The sequence below is a fragment of the Phyllostomus hastatus genome, unplaced genomic scaffold, assembly GCF_019186645.2.
Source record: "Phyllostomus hastatus isolate PE091 unplaced genomic scaffold, TTU_PhHast_1.1 phas_contig_62, whole genome shotgun sequence".
In the NCBI taxonomy this organism is placed as follows: domain Eukaryota; kingdom Metazoa; phylum Chordata; class Mammalia; order Chiroptera; family Phyllostomidae; genus Phyllostomus; species Phyllostomus hastatus.
The window spans coordinates 15274638-15300016 of NW_025333921.1; the positions used below are offsets into that span (position 1 = coordinate 15274638).

General features: G+C 47.2%; 1 protein-coding gene across 1 annotated transcript; it reads right to left on the bottom strand.

Moving 5' to 3' along the window:
- Positions 1-5200: 5200 nt before the first annotated feature.
- LARP6 (La ribonucleoprotein 6, translational regulator) lies at positions 5201-25081 on the bottom strand. The gene is made up of 3 exons (XM_045848571.1): positions 24544-25081; positions 10648-10858; positions 5201-6768 (listed from the first exon to the last, which is right to left on the bottom strand). Exons 1-3 carry the CDS (start codon positions 24741-24743, stop codon positions 5701-5703), a joined length of 1479 nt encoding a protein of 492 aa, XP_045704527.1. The 5' UTR covers positions 24744-25081; the 3' UTR covers positions 5201-5700.
- Between the last annotated feature and the right edge of the window lie 298 nt (positions 25082-25379).

A 25379-nucleotide genomic window follows, 5' to 3' on the forward strand; every position in this document is an offset into this window, starting at 1 on the left:
AGGGTGCTGTATAGTGCAGTGTGCTATATAATGTACTATGCTGTATAGCATACTGCACTGTATAGTGTACTGGGTTATTTAGTGTAGTGTGCTGCATAGTGTAGTGCGCTGTATAGTGTAGTGCACCTTATAGTGTAGTGCACTGTATAGTGTAGTGCACTGTATAGTGCATTGCCCTGTATAGTATAGTGTAGTGCGATGTATAGTGCAGTTTGCAGTATAGCGTAGTGCACTGTATAGTATAGCATAGTGCTCTGTATAGTATAGTGTAGTGTGTTGTATAGTGTAGAGCATTGTATAGTGTAGTGCATTGTATAGTATAGTGTAGTGCGCTATATATTGTAGAGTGCTGTATAGTGTAGTGCATTGTATACTATAGTGTAGTGCACTGTATAGTATAGCATGGTGCAGTGTATAGTATAGTGCAGTGTAGTGCGATGTATAGTGCAGTGCACTGTATAGTGTAGTGTGATGTATAGTATAGCATAGTGCACTGTGTTTTTAAGGATGAGGAAGACAAGTTTTTATTCCGTATTCATGCAACACATGGTCCCTGATCTCCAGCCACGTGGAAGACTTAGTTAGATGGGTTGAGATACATAGTCTTTACCGCGTATCTCATAATCCAGCAAAGAAGTGGTGCAGGAGTAATTGACTACAATGTGAAGTGATTTGTACACTAAATAAGTCTTTCCCGCACTTCTCAGGATGACTTTGTGAATGAAAGTTTTAATGATGACATGTGTTTTTTGTTTTTTTGTTTTTTTGTTTTTTTGAGCAATTTCTTTAAGATAGTATTGTGTGAAGTATTTTCCATATATTACCCCCTTTAAAACTTACAAGAACACTGATGTGTAGGTATGTACCATCATTTTACAGCTTTGAGAAGTGAGACAGGACTCATAGTCTGACAAGTAGCGAGGCTGGAATTTAGACTGTTTCTTATTCCCCAACCTTGAAAGTGTAAATTAGACTCCATGCAGGTGTAGGATTGTAATCCGTTTAGATAGTGTTAAGTCAGAGGTTGGACACTAGAGGGCGCAAAGAGAGCAAACCAATGAGAGGAATTTGCCTCCAGGGTCTACCGTTCTGAAAAGCTCTAACAAATTGACTTTCTCAAATTCATCTTTGAAGGTGAGTCAATTTTAAGCTCATTGTTGAGAAAGCAGGTCTGAACCTACTGCACATTCCAGTTACAGATAAGGGCAAGGACTATTCAGGCTACATCTTTCATCCAAAGCACTTCAGCATGCTGTTTTTTTTTTCCCCTGTAGCACAGAATGCCTACAGATTTTAATTAGATGCCTGTGCACAGTAACAAGACGCAGGTCTCGCTTGCTTCTGCTCTTCCCATAGCTGATTTCAAATCAGGAGTGTTGTGCTAACAGCTGCTCAACTAGAAACTGGTCCAGGTGAAAGTCGCTCAGCTTTCCCCGTTGGGCAGCACGCACACCCGAGACATGACCCCACCGCACTTGTTTCTGCTCCCAGAGCAACAAGGGCTGAGCCTGACTCCTGCTGCACTGGTAGTGTCACAAAGGACTGACCCATTGATATGCCCATGCCCATCTTTGTGAGGGGTGCTTCCTGTGGTGAAGTACTCAGGCTGTGGCCTACAGAATCACATTTCTGTTAGGGAGTGGGCACTCACCAGGGTCGAAGGTGGTGCTGGGAGCTGGAAGTCCGCATTCCGTAGTGTTCTCTCCTTTCTTCCTAGAACATTGCTGTTAGTTCTGGGTGTTTTGCCATCTTCTTTACCACTTACCAGGTTAGACTGTGCAGCTGAATACTATTGGGAAAAGTGAGTTCGCATTTTGGGGGAAGTAGTCAAAAATAATCGGTGACCAATGTATCTTCAAAGAGTCCTTTCTCATGTGTTTCAGCCTGTGTGGTGAAAGCAAACAGAGCCCTTTTCAGCCCGGGCACACCCTGGAGTGATGCAATGGCAAAGGAAATGCAGGCAGGGACATGCTCCTGGATCAGCTGAGCTCATGTTCAGAGGGCCTTCCCTGAAGATGCGCAGCAGTGGGGACTGGGGCAGTTTGGCCCTTATTCTGTGTTTAGGGAAGGGGCAGCCCGCACCTTTTTTTTATGCGAACAAAATGTAAGATGGCTTTGGGAGCATTATGAGGGAAGTTAAAGGGGACAAGAAACTGGAAGGTCTTGGGAAAAGGGTATAAGGACTTGGGGAGGAGGGAGCATGTAAGAAATATTCCAAAGCTAGAATCAATAGCTGAGTTGTCGACTGAACTTGGAAAATGGTGAAGAAAGAGATATACATATGAGACCCTCACATTCTCTGAGTGTCTGCCATGTGCAAGTCATTAAGTATTTTAGATAGTAACTCACTGAATTCTCACAAATCATGAAGTGGGAGTATCATCATCCACCTTGTAGGGGAGAGGAAATGGAGGCACAGAAAGGCTAAGTCACTTGCCAAAGGTTGCTAGGACTTGAACTCTGGCAATCAACCCCCTAAACCTGCATTCTTCACACAGTCTCTTACACGCCATACAGTCTCTTTTCCAGTCTGGGGACATGGAGGACGGTGACTCCCTGGTTGCAACGGGAAGTCAGGAGGTGCAGGTGTGTGTGGGCGGCGGGGGGGAGACGAGGTTGGAAGAGGGCATCGGGACGTGTGTGTGGAGTTTGAATGTTCTGCCAGCACCTCAAGGGGAGATGTCCAGCAAGTTTTGGGTCCCGATATGGAGAAAAAGCTGGTTTTAATTAAAAACAATGAAACATCTGTAAAAATACTGTTGGCTGAGTTTCTCAGTGAAGTTATTCAAGAAAGTCCTGCTCTGCTAATAAACAGGAAGCCCATGGCCTGCTGAAGGGTTGACCAGGGCTTTGGAAAGATCAGGTTCTTCAGCAAGGTGCTCAGAGTCCCTGGGTGCAAAGGTCTGCAAGGTCTCCTAAGGCCGAGCCTTGAAGGAGGAGCAGGGGATGGATGTGTCTAAGGCCCTTCAATAGTTCAGAGTGTCCTCCTCACTCTAACGGGTCAGTGCTTCTCCCATTGCCTGCCCATTAGATCCTCCCAGGGAGGTTTAAAAAACACTGATTCCCAGGCCTCACTCAGAACTAATTGAATCAGATTGTCTCAGGGTAGACGCAGGCAGTTTTGAAAAGCTCTAGGTGGTTCTAATGTGAGGCTGCAGGTGAGCACAAGAGCACTAGAAGAGCAGAGGGCGACAACTAACATCTCCAAAGGACTTCTCAGTTCACAAAGCACTTGTACATGCATGGCCTTAACAATGAGCATCTTATTATTATCCGCTGGTTGGATGGGAAACTCTAAATCACAAAGAGAAGTGACTTGCTCAAGGTCAAACAGTTACTTATTGGAAAAGCTAGAGCCCATATCTGCTGGGTTAATTCAGGGGTTACTTCATAAGGTCATACAGGGCAATGTTACAAACAGAAGGCCAAGTTCATCTGTATTCACATAGAAAGGTGAGAGAAGAAATTATGGCCCACAGGATTGAACCTAAAAATAGAGCTGTAGCTTGTGTACATAAAGGAGTGGACGATTCTGAAGGTTGCCAGGCCAGGAGCTAGTGAAGCCCAGAGGACCGTGGCCAGGAGCAGGCAGGCGAGTGGAAGCAGAGTCAGGGAGGGAAACTCAGAGAGGCCTGAGCACACCGGGCACTGCCCAAGGTCGGGTGACCGCTGTGCCACCTACAGCTGGCAGCGGTGGAAATGGCAGATCTGAGTAATTCCTGGAGGCATTTACCAATTAATAGGAATTCTTCTGGGTCTTCAAAGGGACAAGCTATCTTACTAACCAGTTAAGAATCGCAAGCCCTGGCTGGCGTAGCTCAGTGGATTGAGCGCAGGCTGGGAACCAAAGTGTCCCAGGTTCAATTCCCAGCCAGGGTACATTCCTGGGTTGCAGGCCATAACCCCCAGCAACCGCACATTGATGTTTCTCTCTCTCTCTCTCTCTCTCTCTCTCTCTCTCTCTCTCTCTCCCCTCCCTCCCTTCCCTCCCCAAAAATAAATAAATAAAATCTTTAAAAAAAAAGAATCGCCAGTAACTGGTGTAGAGCTGTGTAATTTAAAAGGCATTGTCTTCTTCCACTTTCACAACGGGTGCCGCACGACCCCGCCCCGGCAGCTCCCTGGGTAAAATGGGCATAATAACATCTCATGGGCTACTGAGAGGAAAACCCAAAAAATGTTTCTAGCAAAATTTCTAGCATATAGGAGGTGCTGAATAAATATGCACACCTTTTGTGGGTTTTATTTTTAATGTGGGTAGTGAGGTTTGGAGATGCTAGATCCGGTCGAACAGTGAGAGGGTGGGCTCTGGAGGCACACTGCTGGGCTCAAGCCAGCTCCACCCGCCTGAACGGGTTAGTTACTTCCCCACATAATGTGTTTCTACCAGTGTATAACAGAGATGACACCTGAACCTTTCTTGTGCAACTGTTGGGAAAATTAAATGAGATGATGCATGGAAAACTCTTAGCATAGTTCCTGGCACCTAACCAGTATTCAATAATCATTAATAAAACTCATGAAGTGACTTGCCCCAAATCTCTCCAACTAGCAAAGGGAGAAGCCAACACTGAAATCTTGGCCAGTGCTCTTTCTGTGACACCAAAGTGGCTCCTGGTGATAATGGACATTAACCCCAGGAAAAGGAGCTACCACTTATGGAGGGCCAACTGCATTTCGGACACTGACAGTAAGACAAAGCACCTTGCCGGGATACAATGAGGCTGGGTGGGGCTATGAACTGTCCTAAGGTCACAGAACTAGGCAGTGGGGTCTGGGACGTGGAAGTTGCTCTGTGTGACATCTAGTCCCACAGCTTTGTTCTCAGAATCACCAGGTAGGCTTGTTAAAATCCAGATTCCAAGCCTTTCTCCCACAGTTTCTGATTCAGTGGGCCCGAGCATTTGCATTTCTAGCAGGTCCCCAGGTGATGTCACAGGCTGTGGGTCCAGGTCGGCGCTGAGCTCTCTTGCTCTGTGACTCACTGTGATGAGAGGTGTGGCGCTGCAACATCTGCCCAAATTCTGCCCGCCTCAGGCTGCTGGGAGCCCCAGGGAGAGCCCCAGGGTTGCCTTGGGGCACATTCAAGAAATGTCTCAGTTAAGCTCCCCAGGGCCTCATGACACGCTAACCACAGCGTGTTGGACAGGCAGACTTTTGTCAGGCGCAGTCTATGACTTCAGAGCCAGCACTCCCAGTCGAGTGTTTTATTATTTATTCACTTGACAGGAAACATACATTAGGTCCTGGGAGACACCATGCTACGGGTTTAAAGTAGTCGCCACTACATGAGAAAATTCCTCTGCACGCGGAGGAAGCCCCAGCACAGCCAACTGGGGACCGCGCGGTTACCGCAGAGAAGAGCCCGGCTGCGCGCCTGGCCTTCCCTGGGGAGCCCCGCCCCACAGCGGAACAGGGAGGTGACTTTCACACAGGCTGGGGGGCAGGGCGGGGGGGGGGGGGTCGGAGCAGCAGGCAGGCCGGGAGGAGGGGCGTCCTGAACTAGAAGATGGTCCTAAAACCAGAGCGTACCAGACAGTTCATATACATTACAAATATATAAATTAAGAGGTTTACATGTATACAAATATCTTTGAAAGGGGACTTCATTTCATTCTACGTCATGCCAGGTATTTGTCAGAACCTTGAAGACAAAGGCAGTTTGTAATGGAGCTGGTATCAAAAATAGAAGGCATTTATTTATACATGGGCCCTGCTCCTCTCATGTCCAGCATGGAATCCTCTGGTGTTGTCAGGGCCTCTGGGCAACCTCAGCACACCCACAGGCAACCCATCTGCAGTCTGCATCTTCCGAGACAGCAGGGGACTCGCTCGGGGGCTCCTCTCCTGGGTCCCCATCTCGGCTTGGCGGCGCCTCCGGACCCAGGGGCTGCCGGAGGGAGTGACACTGCTGTCAGAGGAGTAGTCCATGCACTTGCGAAAGACCTCGGGGCTGGTGCTCGAGTTCAGCCTGCCTTCCTCGGCCAGTGGGGATTTTCTGGAAATGCCTTTGCGTTGAGCCAAGGGGCTGCTCCAAGGACTTGAGCACGGGGAGGCATTCGGGCTCAGGAAGAGATTCTGGTGGCCAGAAGGGCTGAGCTTGCTGGTGACCGCATGCCGCCGGCCAGCCATAGGGGATGTGGGATTGCTCTCCGGGTCGGAGGAGCTGTTAGCAGAAGACTCATCGCCCATGTACTGAAGCTCCTCAACTCTCTTGTTCAGGGACTTGCTCCAAGGGATGCTAGCAGTGTGCTCCTCGTCCTGGTTCTTGTCTTTGGGAGGTTTCTTTTTGGGTGGCTTCATACCAATCAGGACAGCTTTCATGTTCTCCTTGCCCTGAGATTCCGTGATCATGAACTCATGGGCTTTGATGGCCGCTTCCACCTCCTCGAATTCCACGATGGCACATTCTTGGGTCCCCACCTGGCTGTACCGGCTACTGATCCTCCGGATATCAGGGGGCAGCTCTCTCCCGGGTTTGAGGATCCGTACTGAGGAGATGACGCCAAAGGTCCCAAAGAGCTTGAGCAGGTGTTCCATCACCTTCTCCTGCACCCTCCCGTTCTTCTGGGGGCTGCCCAGGGCCCACAGCCTGGGGGACAGGTAGAGATCATAGACCAGGAGCATCTTGCTGGGGAGGTTCTCATTGGGGAAGAGTGGGACAGGGGTGGTCCTCCTCACTTTCCGGTGGTCCTCATTCAACTCCAGGGTCACTGAGTACTTCAAGGCATGTGCTGTGGTTCTCCAGTCCCGTGTAAGGTGTTTCACCTGAAGAAAACAAAGCAAATCTGAAATGGTACCTCATGTCTCTGTCCACCCGTGTTCCTGTAATCTCCCTCCCACCTTTCCTTACCCTGGAACACTGGTATCTAGAATCATACTTGCTGTGGAAAGGCACTCAAAAGCCTAGTGAATGAGTGAGTGAACAAACACACTTCATACAATGTCAAGGGAGGCAGCACAATTTAAAGCCATGCGGTCCCACAGAACTTTCCATGGTACAGCAGATACTCTATCCTGCATAAGTTTAGAGGTCAAGCCTGCAAGCTCCGGGCCAAGGCCCTATTCAGCTGCTCAGTGCCTCAATTTCCTCGTCTGTGAAGTGGAGATGTTAATATGCCTACCCCACAGGGCTGGCCCGAGTATTAAATGAAATAAATACATATGTACATACATATCTACATCCAGACACACACATACATACACAAAACTTAAAACAGTGCCTGGCTCCCAGTGACTACTCAATAAATATTAGATGCTGTCATTATTTCAAATGTTACATTCTATCATTTTGATAGGACTCAGAGATTTTAACATTCCAACACCTCTCCAAAGTTGTATTTCTGCATTTATGTATTTGCTACACAGGAGGCTCCAAAGGTGTTTCATGTTTCGCTGCAATATCTCCTGGAAATAATGTGTCCTGTTTCAATGTGGAATTAAATCCCACTTGGGCCTCATGGAGCATGAGGAAATAGATCCCTCCTCACTTAGTGGAAATTGTGTGTATCAAGGTTGCTGTATGTGAAAGCTATATTTATATCGTAAAGCAGTAATTTTCATGAGGCCCACTTCCACTGAAGGGAATGCCAGGGAGAATGAGTCATCCCGAAGAGGTGGGGGAGGTGGGTGGGGTGGGTGGCCTGATCCAACAATGGCGAGATCACTCCGAGATCACCCCGAGTTCTCCAAGGCCAGGCCCGGGCAGTTGCTCTGCAGAGGAACCCTGAGACCAAACCAGGTGCTCCCCAGGACTCAAGAAGGGAGCGTTCCCCGCCAGGGCAGCTTGGGAAGAACCTGGGCAGAGCCATCAGTCGTACAGGCCGCTCTGGGAGAGAGGACACTGTCCACTCTAGCCTGCAGCCTCTGGATGATATGGCCCAAATGTAGGCTTTGAGCGTGGGAGCCACAGCCCCACACGGAGACTCAACGTGCTGATCACCACGACACAGACTAAGGGCAGAGAGCAGTGGGTGCAGGGAAAGGGCTGGACTTCGGCTGCACTGACACAGTTCGGAATCCAGAAAGGGTGCAGACTGCAGATCAGTGCCAGGCTGTGGGAGGGCCAAGCAGAAGTTCTCCTGGGGGCAGAACATGGGGCCTTCTCCAAGCCCTGTCAGGGAGGGAGCACTCAGGAGAAAGGCCTATCCACTGCCTGAGCCTGAAGGTCGAGCAAAGAGTGCCTGGGCGGGGGCGGGGGGGGGGGGGGGGTGCTGCCTTTCTCAGAGGGCTGCAGAGGCTGAGGGGGTGGGGCACATCCAGTCAAGAGAAAAGTGGGCTCTGGCAAGGACCCAGCAGCCCTCCAGCAGCCCCCCTCCTCCAGGAGCCAGGGGCCAGGCTGGCTGAGGGTTCTCAGTCTGAGCGTGGAGGCCTGTGTCTGCAAGCCTCAGAAAGAGGGCACAGGCACCAGCTAAGAGGAGCCAGGGAGCTGTGGGCTTTGTTATACTACAAGAACTTTGTGAGGTTTTCAGAAACTGTCACTTCCCTGTTTGTTACCTTTATCATACAGGTTTCCTATTGCGATTACCAGGAAACCCTTTAAAAAGAAAGGGTCTCTGCTGTCATTCTGGAGGGACTGGGGAGTCTGCGTCCACTCTGAAGCCAGTGTGCAACAGAGAAGACCCCTCCTAAATAGACCCGTAAATGACAACTTGAAAAGGAAAGAAAATCAGGGTGACTCCTAGGGTCCCTGGGGAGGAAAGAGAAGTGTGTAAGATGACTCCCCGAGCTGCAACATTTTGGGGTCCCCCACAAACACTTTGCCTGTGAGGGCTTGCTCATTGTCCTCTGCACATGTACGGCATTGTGACTTATAAGAATATATACATTTGGTCTTCGTCCCCATTTCTGGCACTGAGCTCCCAAAACCTCTGTAAATTCCTCGGGGACAAGAGCACTAGGGGCAGCTTTTGTTCTGATGAGGTGGCTCTGGGTGGCCTCCGAAGGCTCCTGGAATGGCGCTGGTCACCAGAAAGACCGAGCCGTGGTGGGCGGCTTGAACTTTCACCAGCCCCCACATCCTCAATGAGGGGAAAGAGGGTGGAAATGAAGTTAATAATTGGTCATGGCTATGTGAAAAAGCCTCCAAAAAATCCCAGTAGTAGGGGTCTCGGAAAGCTGTCAGGTGGGTGAACACACCCACCCACCTGGCGGACGGTGCACCCCCAACTCCACTGGAACAGAAGCTCCTGTGCCGAGAACCCTTCCAGTCCTTGCTCCATGTACCTCTTCATCTGGCTGTCCATCTGTACCCTTTATTATGCCCTTTAATGAACCGGTAAATGTGTTTCCTTGAGTTCTATGAGCTACTTTAGCAAATAATTGAATCCAAGAGGAACAGGTCATGAGAGCCTCTAACTTGCAGCCAAGTCAGATAGAAACTGTGGGTAACCTGGGACCTACTATTTATGACTGGCATCTGAAGTGGGGGCAGTCTCATGGGGTGGAGCCCTAACCCCCTGAGGTCTGATGCTGTCTCCAGGTAGACAGTGTCAGGGCTGAGTCAGACTGTAGGGCACCCAGCTGGTGTCAGAAATGCCTGGTGAGGGGGTCCCCACTCACACCTGGCAGCAGCAGTGTGACTGAGGCAACAGCATGACATAAAGGAGACACACAGAGGAAGAGCAGGGTTTTCCTTTGTAACATGAAATGCCCTCCCCACTCCTGTGTCTTGAAAACTCCTACGCATCATCCTCCAAGATCCAACCTGAGCGTCATCACTTCTGGGAAGACCCTAGCTCTCCAGGTAGGGTTAGTTGCTCTGATCAACTCACCCCCGGCAGTGCTTTGTTCTCTTTCGTGGTGCTGCCGATGGTCACACTGTAATCCTTCACTGATCTCTCTCCTTCAGTAGACTTGGGGAAGGCAGGGGGATGCCCAATTCCTTTGCATTCCTGGGCTAACACAGCACTTGGCATAGAGGATGAATACGTTTGATGAATGAATAAGGGAAAGAGAGCAACAGGAGAAGGCAGAGTGCCCCTGGAGGTGAGGCTGGGAAGAGCTCTGGGGCAAAGCTCTCCTCGTGCTCCCTGACAGCGTGGCCACAACCCACTCATCACACACCTCATTATGCAACAGGCGTGTCATGCTTTCCATTCTACAAACATACTTCCCCTGAGACACACACAGTTCTTAGGCCAACTGGTCTGCAGGCCCTTCGAGAAGCAGGCAAACGGTCCGGCTACCAAATGTGCACATAGCAGGGTCGCCCGGTCTGCTGCCCAGGCAGCAGTCACAGGTAGGTATCCCACACCCCACCCCAGACAAAGATGTTGGCATTGCACAGCCATGGCTGCTGACGTCCTGGAGGAGGCCCATCTCCCAGAGTTCTGAGTGCTCCTTCCTCCTTTTGTTTACTCAACTTGGCAAACAAAACACTGGAATTTCATATAACTCTAGGCCTAGTGGGCGTCTCACAAGACTATTGCTGAGATATGTCCCAACACCCAGGACCTTTTACAAGTGTGGGACAATATTTCTAGTAACAATTCTAAATCCCTTCTCTTGATCCTTTTTCTCTTTTCACCCCTGAGAGGAAGTAAAAAAATCACTAGTCATTTGGTTTCCAAAGGGTAAAAAATATTTAGACCTATAACCCAAAACACCCTTGAAATCCTGGAGGCAGCTCTGACAAGGAAGCCTCACCTTTTTGAAGGACGTAAGTAGTTTGACGCTCACATATCCCAGTTTGTTCCTCCTCACGTGCTTCAGCAGGAAGGCGTCCTTCTCCAGATTTTCATCAGAAAAGTAGAATTCGATCTGATCCACCAGCTTCTTGATTAACTCCTCATCTGGGGGCTTCCACTCCTGCTCCAGGTCCTCACGCTCATTCTCGCCCCCACTGGTCGTGGCGCCGCTGAGACCAGAAGGACACACTGAGTGTTACGAGCTGAACTATTTCCCCTCACCCTGAACTCTCAAGTTCAAGTCCCAGAATGCGAGCTTATTTGGAAAGGGCATTATAGATTTCATTAGTTGAAGATGGGGCTGCGCTCGAGTAGGAAGGTCCCTGATCTAATACGGCCGGTGTCTTGGAAAGGGGATCTGGACGCATGCGCACAGGGAGACTGCCTTGTGAAGGTGAAGGCAGAGGGTGTGGAAGGCGGGGAACAACAGAGACTGCCAGCAAACCGCCAGAAATGAGGGGAGGACCACAGCAGATTCTTCCACCGCATCTTGAGAAGGAGCAGACCCCTTGACACCCGGACTGTGGGCGTCTGGCCTCCAGAGCTGCGAGGCCATCAATTTTTGCTGCCCTGGGACCTCTGGTTTGTGTTGCTTGTTTACAGCAGCCCCTGGAAACTGCACTGGGTCACACCCGAGCTGGACTCCCCAGAGGTGCTGGTCACACGGCCACACGGAAGTAGATTTTGCTTCCAAAAAACTAAGAAAGCACACTTTTGTTTTTAAAAAGGAGGGAGAATCATTAAAACACCCTCGACGAACCTTTATGTGCTGCTCTGCTGTCCCATGGTTTTCACCAACACTTTCTATTCTTCCCTCCTCACTTCCACCCCACAAATCCAATTTCCACAGGACAGTTTAGAGGAGTAGCTAAGAGTTCCAGTTCTAGAGTTAGACTGCCTGAGTTTGAAGCCTGACACCACCATTTATTAACTGTGTCCACTATGGCCAGGAGCCCCACGGCCACACCACCGTCTGCTGTCCCTGAGTCGGGAGTCCTGATCATCACTCTCCTGCCAGGCTTGTTGAGCAGATTAAATGAATTAAGACATGCAATATCCAGAAAAGTTCCCGGCGTACCCTTAGAGCTCAGTGACAGACACACTCATTTGCACACACAAAAGAGGCAGATCTAGGATTCAAGCTCAAACTTTGTGTATCCAAAGCCAGCACACATGCTACCTTCCAGGTTTTGTTGAGTGGGACCCTGTCATCAAATCTGGAAAATAATTCCGTTCACCGGGGCCTCCTAAATGAAGCAAACCCACAACCAGCTCTGCCTGGATGGACTTCCCCCTCCTGAGAATATTGGGACATGAGAACAAGCCAAAGAAATCCTGGGGAACGCTTCTTTAGGAAGGCCAACCTTTCACAAAGAGATTGTTAAAAACTTCAAAGCCATATGTAATTAGGGAACCTGTGATTATCTACATCACAGTGAACACCATTATTAGAAGCTATCAAAGGTGATTCTCTTTTGTATACGTATTACCAAATTATGTATTGCAAATTATACAATGAAAAGAATTAGTTAAAAATTACTTCCAGAAAAAAATAACTGCTTTCCTCTATAGTAGCTTGATGTCTAATAACATGGCCAGCAGACCCAGAGCCGGCACGGACACGTCCTGAGCAGACAGCGCTCCTCCTGGCAGATGCACACACCTCGGCAACCCATAACCACAGCTACAGCACTCTCTGCTCTGCGGGGAGGACTCGCCTGGCTCCCAAAAGGGCTCAGAAAGTGCATAGCGAAAAGGTGAAGCAACTCAAGAGTCCACTGATGGATACATGGATTAACGAGATGCAGTATGTATATACAGTGAAATATATTTCAGCCTCGAAAAGAACATTCTGATACCTGTTACAACATGGATGAACCTTGAGGACATTATGCTAAGTGAAATAGGCCCATCACAAATACTGTATGATATCACTTACATGAGATCCCCAGGATAATCAAACTCATAGAGACAGAAAGTAGAGTGGTGGTGAACAGGGGGAGGGGGATGGGTTGGTGGGAGATACTGTTTAATGAACACAGTTTCTGGTGGAAAAGAAAAAAGTTCTGGAGATGGAAGGTGGTGACGATTGCACAATGTGAATGCATTTAATTCCACTTAAAAAGGGTTAAAATGATAAATTTTGTTATTTGTGTTTTACAGTTAATTTTTTTTAAAGAGGCCTTCAACACAAAGAAGCATGAGTGTTTACATGCACATTATATTGCTTTCACAAGGAAGCAAACAGTTAACATTTCCCTTGGATCAGGATTAAGTTCTTAAATAACCAACCCATGAAAAAAGAGGGGTGGGACCGTAAAAGAACTGTAACACACTACTGCGACCCTTTAAAGCTGTCCTTCAACTCTAAGTTTTCACTGGCTCTCATGATGAAAGCAACCGTGAAAGAGTCAAAATGAGAATAAAAATGGAATGTTCTGTCAGGAGAAGAAAAACTAAATCCATTTCACAATTTTTCAAATTCAGAAATTAAAATTAGCATAAAAATAGGCATTGGTTCATTTTTAAAATGAAGAGTTTAGTTATTTGCCTGTAGAAAGTCTGGAAGTGGTTCTCTAAAATACCTTCCTATGTCCCAAGACAAATGTGTATGAAGAAAAAAAAACTGCCTGGCAGACTAACCTTAAAAATATCCTTTTTAAAAAGTGTCTTTTAAAAATGGAATGATAAACAAGGAAATATATTAAGGCAACTCCTAGGTATAACAGGTCAAAAGCAACTTACACTAGATGAGCTGACTATTCTAGAAGTCTGTAAGGGGCAGCTGTGACAGACCTGAGTTGGCTCACCCAGCATCTAACAGCAGAATCTTCCCCACTTGCTTTCCGTTGCAGTGCAGGGGTGTCCAACCTTCTGGTGTCTCTGAGCCACACCAGAAGGAGAAGAGTTGTCTTGGACCACACATCAAATACACAAACACTAATGAAAACAAAGAAATCTCATAATGTTTTAAGTAAAGTTATGATTTTGGGTTGGGCCGCATTCATAGCCGTCCTGGGCTGCATGTGGCTGCAGGGCCACGGGTGGGACACCCAGAGGTTATTAAAAAGCAAATATACACTTTCCCAGCTTCTCTTACAGGTAGCAGCCATTTGTCACGTTATGGCCAATGACACACAAGTGCATATTTTTTTGGCCCTGCCCCTTCCCCTTTTCTCTGTTTGATGCACGGATGTGGCAATTGGAGTTTAGTACCCATTTTACTGCCATAAGGAGAAGACCAAAAGAGTCGGCTTCATCTGACTTATTGATGTTACTGAGTTGCTGAACCAATTCCTATAACTACCTACCTAAATATTTCTAATTACATGAGAAAGACAATATCCTATTTATTTATTCACTTGTGAGTTGGGCTTTCTATTGCTTACAGCCAAATTTTAGGGCAGTAACACTGCAATGACAAAGGAGGTCTTCCAAACGCGCCGAAGAAAAATGGCAGTGGGACAGTCAGCAGGATGAAAAAGGAGACACAAGATGGACAGAGCAAATTTTCACTTTATTAGAGAAAATGTATGTACCAAGCAGTAGTTAAAACAGATAGGCTACTTATACAAGATGAAATAACTACAAATGCACAGGGAATTCTAAGCACCACTGACACAGGATGAGGTGAGATGTGTGATGAGGACCAACAAAGAGTTCTGGGTAGACTCAGGGGTACCAGCAAATGGTCTAAGTTACTCTAAGTGGCTAGTATACCAGAGGTGCCCAGACCATTGAGGGGACCTACAAACCAATAAATCCTACTCCCACACTAGAGCAGTTGATGCTCTTATAGAAACTGTGCTGGTAAACAAAACATAATGGGAGAAAGGTGATTCAGGTTTTCAATCTCTCCAGTGGCCATTCTAGAGCCTCCTGTCCTTCCCCAGGTCTCCCATGGGAAGACCTTACTCGCTGTGGATGAGCTTTTGGGGCCTTGGCTGAGAAAATAGAGTTCATCCAATCAGACGTGCCCAGACCTCCCTTGAGCCTTCCTTTCCCACGCCCAAGCCTGTTCTGAGCCTGGACATCCACCAGGAAGCCCATCTGCCATGTCCAGGTGGCCTTTCTCTACCCCGGCCCTCTTGCTCTGTGGCAGGATGGTGGACTGCTGAGCACCTTCTTGCTACTCTTCCCCTTGGGCTTAAATGACTTGTTCTTTTCTAATTCTTCTCATCCCTTTAATTGGCCCCTCAGTCTTCTCCTTCTTCTCCCATTCCTGAATGTATATATTCCCTAAGGATCTCTCCTTGACTCTTTATCCCTTGGCAGCCTCTACACTTCTGCCCCTGGTTGCTCATCCCATTCAAATCGGCCTTTCCCCGCATGCCTCTGTCCTCCTCCCACTCCTGAGCCCCAGTCCTCAATTCCTACATGCTTAACAGTTCCACTTATACAGCCTGATATTGCTTCCAATGTAGTAAGTCCAGGATCGAACTATCACCTTTTACAGAACTCAGCCTCAGGTAGGGTTGATTGAAGCCTGGACCTATCATGAGAATTCTGTCTGGGAAGCTCACCTTCCTTTCACAGTCTCACAGTACACAATCCATACTGTGTTTGGGGGTAACTGCATCAGTTACTTGCACCCAGGGAGAGGATGGGCAGGTAGGCAGGATTCTAAATAGGTGGGCGGTCCTGGGGAGGTGTATAAAACACCTGTGCTGGTGCAGAGGTGAGCGTCTTGCAAACAGGAGCCCTCCCTCTGCATGCGTGCTCTCAGCAGCAACTGTGTTTCTCCAGAGGGGCATCTTGGAAGAACAGGATGGCCTGTTTTATACCTGGAAGCACACTGCACTGTTTCCTGGTTCATGCAACCACCTTTAAACAAAAAAGACCCTGGCACTGACTGGTGTGGCTCAGTTGGCTGGAGCATCATCCCATACATGGGAAGGTCACGGGTTTGATTCCCGGTCAGGGCACGTGCCTAGATTGCGAGTTCTGTCCCTGGTTGGGTGGGTACTGGAGGCAACTGATGGATGTTTCTCTTGCATCGGTGTTTCTCTTCCCCACTCTCTCTTCCTCTCTCCCTTCCTCTTTCTCTAGAATCAATAAATATGTCCTCAGATGAGGATTAAAAGGTAAAAAAAATAAAGAGAACCTATATCTTTTATGAACATTAAAAACATTTATATCCTTCAAATATGAACACTGGCAACTTTTTGTCAATTACAATAGCCTTGTAAAAACCATATATTGTCCCTCCCAAGAAGTCCCACCTTTGCCTACTCACTGTTATCTGCACTTCCGCTCAAAACCCAAGATGTATCTTCTGCCCCCACATCAAGTCAGTTGTCAAGTGTCAGTTTTGTTCTGCAGCGCCTCCCACCCATTCTCTTTTCCATTCCAACTGTCCTTCAAGAATATTAATAGCTTTTCAAAAATAAATCTTAAAAATTAGAAAAATACACATGCATAGTGAAAACGAAAATAAAACAGTAGAGAATTTATACAATCAACAGTTTCCTGCTCCACTTCTTCTCCTTAGAGGCAATCTCTCTCAATAAAATCATTTAGTTCTGTGACAGTTCCCTTATAAGTCAGTAAAATGCTCACAGCTCTATTTCTCACCTGTCAATTACAGACATTCTCTTTTCACGACCTATTATATAAGATGAGGATTTGGGGTTGCTCACCTCCCAAAGCCTCTTCTTCCAATTTTAAAAAAAATTATATTATTTTTATTTTTTCCTAGTTGTGTTTTTAAATTATGCACCTAAAATTCTGTTTCTTACTCTATTGACCTTAAATAATATTTCTCAATTCCTCACTGCATGATGTGCATGTTACCCTATCTTTCCCTCCCCTCTCCTTCCATTTCCAGCCATCCCAATTCTGTCCGATGTACCTTTATTTTATTTTGTCCTGGTTCATACTATTTACATTCTATTCTGTAACTGCTTTCCCATGTTTTGTCTATAGATGGATGAAGGTGAAAGCCAATCAGTTATGCGTCTTCTGTGCCCATGTAAGTGTGGCTCACTGCAGGGCAAGGCGTTTGCTGAGGTCACTTCTGTTTTTGGAAGTCCTGGTGGCTGGCCGGTCACCTTGGTTGACCCTCTGCCTCTCTCCTCTCTCATGCCATCTGTCTGTACCTTCGTCTTTGCTTTACACAGTAAGACATCTCTTTGCCTTTATCTTCCAACCTTTCCTAGTAAGTGTTTTAATTTTAGTAATTACTTATTTATTCTCCCAGAACTCTTCTACATCTTCAGATTTTTCCTTTTTAAGAGCATATCATTCTTGTTTTGGGGGTGCATTATTTTAAATTCCCTCTCAGGGCACTACCTGGAGTATATATTTTTAGTCTTTTTGTTTCCAAAAATGTCACCTCTGTATCCTCTGCAGTCTGTTTTTCTATTTAACTTTCATGTTACTGATTTTCTTCATGTGATTGGTAAACCAGTCATCTTTTTCTTTATAAACACTTTAAAAATAAACTTATTTTGGAATAGTTTTAGATTTATAGAAAAATTGTGAAAATAGTAGAGTCCCCATATACCCCACAGTAGGCTGCTTCTATTATTAATAGCTTACATTACTAATGTACACTTCATGAATATTGATACATTATTATTAACTAAGGTTTATACTTCATTCAGACTGCCTTGGTTTTGACCTAATGTCCTTTTTCTGTGGCAGGATCCCCTCTGGGACACCATGTTACATTTAGTCGTCATGTCTCCCCAGGCACCTCTTGGCTGTGACAGTTTCTCAGACTCTCCTTGTTTGTGATGACTTTGACAGTGTTGAAGAGGGCTGTTCAGGTAAGTTGGGGAGTGTCCTTCTTTGAGACTTGTCTGGTATTTTTCTTGTGATTAGACTGGGAGTGTGTATTTGGGGAGGACCGCAGCAGTAATTTCCATTCTCAGCACCTCACATCAAGGGTGCGTATTGTCAGCGTGACTGGTCACTATGGAGGTTGACCCTGATCACCTGGCTGAGGTAGTTTGTCTCCACTGCAAAGTGACTCCTTTCCCCCCTTCCCATACTATACACTGTGGAAGGTAGTCACTGAACACAGCCCACACTTGAGGGGTGGAGAGTTAGGCTGCATCGCTATTCACTTGGAAGAATGAAGGTCTGGATTGCTTTTTGTTGGTGGGTTGTGTGGATTCCCCCTACAGATGCGCACTCTTAAAAAATTACTTACTTATTTTTAGAGAGAGAGGAAGGGAGGGAGAAAGAGAGGGAGAGAAACATCAACGTGCGGTGTGGTTGCCTCTCTTCCACCCCCTACTGGGGATCTGGGCCACAACCCAGATATGTGCCCTGACTGGGAATCGAACCAGTGACCGTTTGGTTAGCAGTCTGGCATTCAATCTACTGAGCCACATCAGCCAGGGTGAGCTGTATACTCTTTTTGTTTTTCTTCCTAGGTGGCTGTATATGCATGGGTGGGGCATGCCAACTTTACTTTAGGGGGAACAGGCAGGGAATCATTACTTAAGGGCTTTCTATGGTGAAAGCTTTACACTGCAGGTACTGGCTTTACTGCAGCAGCTCTAGATCACCAGTCAGTTAATCTGATTTCCTTTAGAAAATAATCTTGTTTCTTCTTTTCCCCCTTGGAAATAAATAGTATGCTGCCCTCTACTTTTCAGTGTCAGCAGAGGGACTGGGCAATTGTTCTACAGGAAGAATTTAAATGACCTCTCAGATATTAGCATCCTTCACATATTTCCCAACCACAGCCTTCCCAGGGTCCTGTCTTCCCACCTCCTGCCACCTGCCCTGGCCCCTTTCCCACGCCAGCTGTATTTTGGGTTAAGCCTCTTCCACTCTGTGCCTTATAACGTGTTTAGAAGAACAGCTATGTCACTGGTCTAATGATGATGTAAAAATAACAATGATGTTTTCTACTTTACATTAAATAAAACCTGAAGTCCTTAGCTTTTTATTGAGATTCATTTAGAATCTGGCTGTAACCAGCTTTCAAACTTATTTCTGTATATTTCTTTCCAGATCCTTTGCTCCAAGCAAATAAAAGACTTATAGTTCCTTGTAAGGGTCACAGGTTTCTGGACTCTGTGCCTTTCAGCATGCTATTCCCACCTCCTAACTACACCTGGATGTCCATCTCAAATGCAATTCTCCCAAGAAGGAAATCACTTCAACTTTCAACTAACTTGAAAGTACTTGAAAGTACTAACTTTGTCTGTACTTGTATCAGAACTTCTCATGTGCACATCTCTTGATGCCCTGAACCGTAAGTGCCCGGAAAGTAGGATTCATATTGGTTTCATATTGGTTTCACTCTACCATCAACCCAGAGCCTTGTACACAGTAGGAATTTTAAAGGGTACCACCAATGTAAAGCGAATCATTTCTGTGAGGGCAAATGACGCCTATCAGGATTCTTTGAGACAAAAAGTATGGTTACTGGTGAATATCTTGTTAGTGGCCTTTCAAGAGGACTTCAAAAAAGTTTTATGTTTCCATTAGTATTTAATTTTAAATAAAGGATTGCACTTGGAAATGGTGGTACATTTTTTTGTTGCAGCTGTAAACCTGCTGGAAATGGAAACAAGGTGGAAATAAGGGGGCACGTTTCAAAATAGATGACTGGGCTCCATAAGCCAGTATTGAAATTTTTATCATATTTTTAAATAATCTGGAGAAACAAGTGCAGCATAAAATCTCTAAGGCTTCTATCATAAAATCTCAAGCTAACTTGGATATGTTAATTGAGTGATTAATCAAATGATACCTTATAGAAGGAAACTATCCAAACTAAAATGGTGGAGTAATGAGCTCCCTCACTGTGGCTTTGCACACAGGAAAGATTTCCTGGACTCATCTATCCTTGCAGATGGTCTAATATGGCACTTTGGCCACCAGGACCAGGAAAATGCTGGACAGCAACAAGAAGGATATTGAGAAAATATCATTTATGAAAAACACTAGGGTTTAGTCCCATCTGTGTGAAGTTTCTTTTGCTCTGCCTCCAGAGAAAAGATAATGAATCCAAAAAGGCAACCAAATGGATGATGCACTATAAAAACTTGAGGACACCCCTGGCTAGGTGGCTCAGTTGGTTGGAATGTCATCCCATACACGAAAAGGTTGCAGGTTCAATTTCTAGTCAGGGCGGGTATGGGACGCAACTGATTGGTGTTTCTCTCTCCAATTGACTCTGACTCTCTCTCTCTCTCTCTCTCTCTCTCTCTCTCTCTCTCTCTCTCTCTCTCTCTCTCTTTCCCTCTCTCCTTCTCTCCCCCGCCCCCCACCTCTCTCTCTAAAATAAAAAAAACACATCCTCGGGTGAGGATAAAAAAAAACATGAGAGCAAAATCAAAAGATGAAGGTTCTTCCTGGAGACAGATTGAAAATATACAAGTACGGTTCCAACGTTGGAAAAGGCATCTTGGGAAGAACTTTACTATATTGGATGCCACTAGCAGAGGCCACATCCTGTGTTTGTATGGCCACACGTTCTTACATATTTATTACAGCTCATGATCTGTCTCCTGACATGATGTTCTGATATGTTTCTCAGTGCCTGGGAAAAGGGTACAATTAGTGAATGCCTCTGCAGACTAAATAATACTTTGTGATGTGGAGCAGAGATGAGGTGTAGTACTTAGCTCCATGTCTGGCACAAGTTGGCACTGATAAATGGAGGCTTTCGTTATCACCATCAGGACAGGCACACGACAGCTGGAGCGATGTCCCTAAACATCATGGACAGAAGGAAACCTAGCTGCTTCTTTGGCTAAATGAAAAGCAGTTGTGCTTGGTGGTTTATTATTTATACTAATAATATTCAGTATTATGATTTTAAGTCATGTTATACATTGTAAGACAAAACAAACAAGTAAATAGGTCAATGTTATTGGAAATCAAGATTTTCAGTATAAAAAAATAAAAGAAGTAGAGCAAAACCTGTAATATTAAATTTGAATTAGCAATATAATTTTTTAAAAAATACCTTTCCTAATTCTGTCCATTGAAAGGACCTAACAGCAATAATGCCCCAGTAGAAATCAGCAGTCTTAACCCAAGTCTTGGTCTCTAAATACCTTTCCACTAGTAGTTGAAAAACCCAGGATTCCTGTGGAAATATCTGGGTCCCATGACCAAAATAAGAAACACACAAATTAAGCCGAGAATATCTAGTATCAGAAAACAAGGAAGTACTCAAAGAAAGGGGAAATAATTAACTATTTCTGCTTGCCTCTTGGTGGGGAATTCTTGTTCAATCCCAGGTGATGAAGCAAAACTCTCTTTTACAGAAGAATGCTAGCTAATAAATGTACTACAGTTGATAAAATTATGAAATCACCAATTTGTAATGTCCAATAAATTGACTAAAGTAAGGACCATCAATGAATGCTAAAACCATTAGGGGAAAATCTTTGGTGGAAGAATACCCACAGGAAGGTCACTTATTACTTGTTCATTGCAACGAAGAGACCACCCTAACCAAGAGGTTATATTTAGCATTGCTAATGGTGGATGCTGTTTAAGGTGATGCAATGAAAATTCCATAGCATTGCTTATGAAGTATTCTTGCCAAAATGTTTAATCTGAATCTAATCAAGCCTTTAGCCCTAACTTCCCATTTACAGGAAACACATGGTACAAAGGAGAAAGTTAAACTAGATGATGAGAACATAACCAGAACAATTCGAACTGTTAAACATTCAATAAGACATCTGGCCTCTTAGTTCCAAAACAGAAAAGCATTAAAAAAGAAAAAAATGGTAATGTTCTAAATTAAAATATTCTCAAGAGAAATTACAGGCAAATGCCTCAAACTGGATTGGATTCTGGTTAAGGGGAAAAATAAACAGCTATAAAAGACAATATGGACCAATTGGAGGAATCCTGAATATGGAATGCAACTATTGGAGTATTTTAGGGATTATATTAGGAAATTGTTCCTTTTCTGAGTTGCAATAATAGTATTAGGGTTTTATAAGAGAGTGGCATTATTAAGAGCTGTAAAACAACATACATAGGGTGCAGGTCTTATGTACCAGATATTTTCAAATGCTTCAGGAAAAAACCATTTACACTGTAGAGCCATCAAATAAATATGGCAAAATATTTACAACTGTCCTATTCGTTCACATTTATGTTTGAAATTTTTATGTTAAAATAAAATAGTGATCAAGCTGTGAAGAGAAGGCTAATGAATATTTGGAGGTTACAAAGATTTTTCCTTTCTTCCACTTTTCCCTCGTCCCCCAGGGATAAGCCAGGTACTGGGCTAGGTACAGGAGATATGGAGAGGCCTCAGGCAAGATCACAGCCTGCAAGGGTCTCACTGTCTAGTGGAGGAGACACACAAACATTTCAGCTCCACAGGGTGAGTGTGATGACAGAGGCATGCATTCATTCAGCAAATATTTAGAAAGCACTCCGTATATGCCAGGTGCTGAGCATACAATGAGAACAGGGCAGGCAAGTGTGTCCCCTGAATTCACGGAGCTCGTATTCTGGTCAGGGAGATAGAACCTAGAATTATAATTGTGGGTAAGTGCATGAAACAGACAGCGGGGTACAGCAACACAAAGGAGAGGAAACAAATCCAGGGATGGGGTGGTTGGGAAAGAGGCAGTGAAGTTTTCCGGCTGACTAGAAATCAACCAATCAGAGGCACCTTGAGGTATGATTTCGAAGGCATGTGGGCTAAAACTACACCCTGTGTTCTGGGACCAGAGGGGTTGGTTCTGTAGGAGCATGAACTGCTGGACAGGCAGGAAAGGAGGCAATGGGCTAAGGAAAGATGTGGGTGGGTGCCACACCTCCCCGAGCAGATTTAGGAATGGGGCTGTCTCCTGCAGGTTCTGGGAGCCCAGAGTGCTCTCTCAGTGTGGCAGCTGCTCCTGTGCCAGGTGGGGCCCAAACCAGGGACAGTGTGGATCTTGTTCTTGGCTACATCTCCTTGTGCTCTGGATGTCTGCCTGCTGGGCTCTGTTGGCTCCACTATCCTGAGGAGCCCCAGTGGGCAGCAGGAAACGCTTCTGACTGAATGCTCCATGAGACTCAAGCCCCTGGAGCTGGGAGAAAAGGGTGGCTCTGAAGAGACAGTGTTGAGGATGAGGGCAGGAAGCCTACCAGAACCGAGGATCGTGTTCTCCGAAGTCTAATAGGGGATCTTTTCAGGCCCAAGAAATAAGTAGGGCTTTAATCTCTGCTAATGGTATTATCTCAAAACTTAGCCCCGGGCCCTGGCCTGTGTGGCTTAGTTGGTGGGAGCATCCTCCTGCAGCTGAAAGGTCACCAGTTTGATTCGAAGTCAGAGCACTTGTCTAGGTTGAGGCTCAGTCCCCAGCTGGGGCATGCAGGAGGCAGCCAACTGGTATTTCTCTCTTTCTCTCTCTTCCTACCTCCCTCTCTCTCTAATGAGAATAAATTGAAACTTAAAAAAAAAAAAACTTAGCCCCAGGATTGGGGACAGCTTTTTGCCAGTCACAGGCAAAAAATTCAGAAGAATAAACCACTCTAGGCTATTATACATGGTCTCTGAAATAATTTGACTAGGTGACTGCCTTCTCCTCAAGGCTGTGAAATGCCAGTGATGATGGAGTCATTATTTTTATATTCCCAGTACTCAGCACAGCTGAATGAATGAATCAGACTTTACAGTATACAGTGCTGATGGGTCTACTGTGCCATCTGCTGTGACCCAAGCTCTCCTGATCTATATTGTTGGGCTGGACTTTCCTCCTCAAATTCGTCCATCTCCACTGAACTATTCTGAATCTCTGGGCCCCTAAATCCAGACTTTCTCCACTAGGAAAGGGTCAGCCAGTGATAGGGAATGGGTTTGGCCTCAGCTTTCTTATGCCCTTGAGTTGACTATTCTCTCAATGAAGGAGATATATGCCTGCCACAGAATAACCCTACAGAGCCCTGACGGCTAAAAGCATGTGCACAGAGTCCCAGAAGAGGGTTCTTAGTAAGTGCATGTTGGTATTTCCCAGATTGCGTAAGTTCTGCCATTGCCCTATTCTCATTTCTGTGGGTACTCCATATTGTATCTCCTTTCAACAGCAAGAACAACAACAACAACAACAACAACAAAACAGTCCTCAAAGGCCTAGGCATTTGTTGGACACAAGACTAAGATCATCCGCTGATGACAAAGCTCAGGGCCCAAGGCAAGGTTAGACAGGTGATTTGTGCCACACCACCTCCAGACCACCCATCAGCCAGAACCCAACACCAAGGCACAAGATGATGATGGGGCATAGATGGCAGGTGGGGAAGGCTGCGTGAAAACGGGAATCCCCCAGCAAGGGAGGATGCTGGCAGCAAGCCCTAAACTGATCCCGATTCAGGGCAAGCGAGCTCTCCACACCATTACATCACCCCTCCTGGGATCCCATGGCAGCAAGTGTCAGCTGCGCCTGGCCGGCCCGCACCCAGAGATTGAGGGAAGCCATTTGGACGGATAAGCAGGGAGGGCAGGGAGGGCTTGCTGGAACCACTGGGAAACGGTCGGGGAGGGTGGTGAGACTCTAGGGTTAGGGCCCAGCTGGGCTTAGCTTTCTAGAGGGTCTTTGGGCGAGCTCAGGGAGGGAGAAGCTCCTGGAGCAGGCAGGGCGCGACTGCCCGGGAGGGACTTTCTCCAGGACCTCAGAGCACGGCCAAGAGCAGACCCCTCAGACCCCCGCCGCCAGCCCCGGGAGGGAGCCTTGGTGCGGTTTACAGAGCCGCGGACCAGGGCTCCAACAACCGCCACAGCCTGTTCTGACATCCTGCGACGGCCCGGAGCACCTCCGTCTCCGGGGGCAGCGCTGATTCAAACCCCTGTGCCCGCCGAGTTGTCGCCAAACTCCCGTGCGCCCGGACCCTGGTCCGCAGCTCCCACTTCGACCTGGCACGCCGCCGCGCCTACCTGTGCCCGCGACTCGGCTCCTCCTCGCTGGCACTACCCCATCCCGGGCTGAGATACCGAGCTGGATCCCCCGCACCCCGCGCCTCTACGCTCTCCTCCTCGTCCTCCAGCTCCTCGGCGTCCTCGGCCTCCTGGATGGCTACGCGGATCTGCACCGCGGTCTCGGGCCCGGGCAGAGCCTCCTCGCCGGGTTGAGCCATGGCGCACGGCCGGCCGGGACGCGCCGCCGCCGGATCCCCGCACCTCAAGGCCGAGCCTGCCGGGAGACAGCTTCTGCGACCTAGGGGGCAGGGGCGGCCTGGGAGGGGAGAGGGTCGCGGCGCCCCGCCCCGCGCCGCAGCCGCCACCGCCCCGGACGCAGACTGGAGGCCAGTGCAGGCGGGCGGAGAAGAGGGAGGGCGACTTCCTCTGCCCTCCTCCCAAGGAGGCCTGTCCGGGAACGAATGCCTGGACCCCCGAGGCTTCCAGCGCTCGCCCTCTGCTCGCGGGCTACAAACCCGAGAGGAGGAGCCTGGGCTCCGGGTTCTAGCCGGTTCCTTTCAGGGCTGCCCCGGGGAGGGGCGCAGTGCGTCTGACTTCTCAGTTTGTAGATGACGCTAGGGGTGGCAGGCACTAACAGCAGTCTCCTGCGTGTCTCCGCCACTGACCTGCCCAGAGGACTGCAGCCTCCACCGCTGGGCCCTTTGGCACGACCGCCCTAAACTGCGCATCCTGCGAGGTCAGCGGCTTGGTGCCCACCATGACCTATGCCAGTGGTTCTCAGAGTGTGGCCCCTAGACCAGCAGCGCCAGCTTTACGTGGGAACTGGTTAGAAATGCAAATTCTCAGGGCCCATC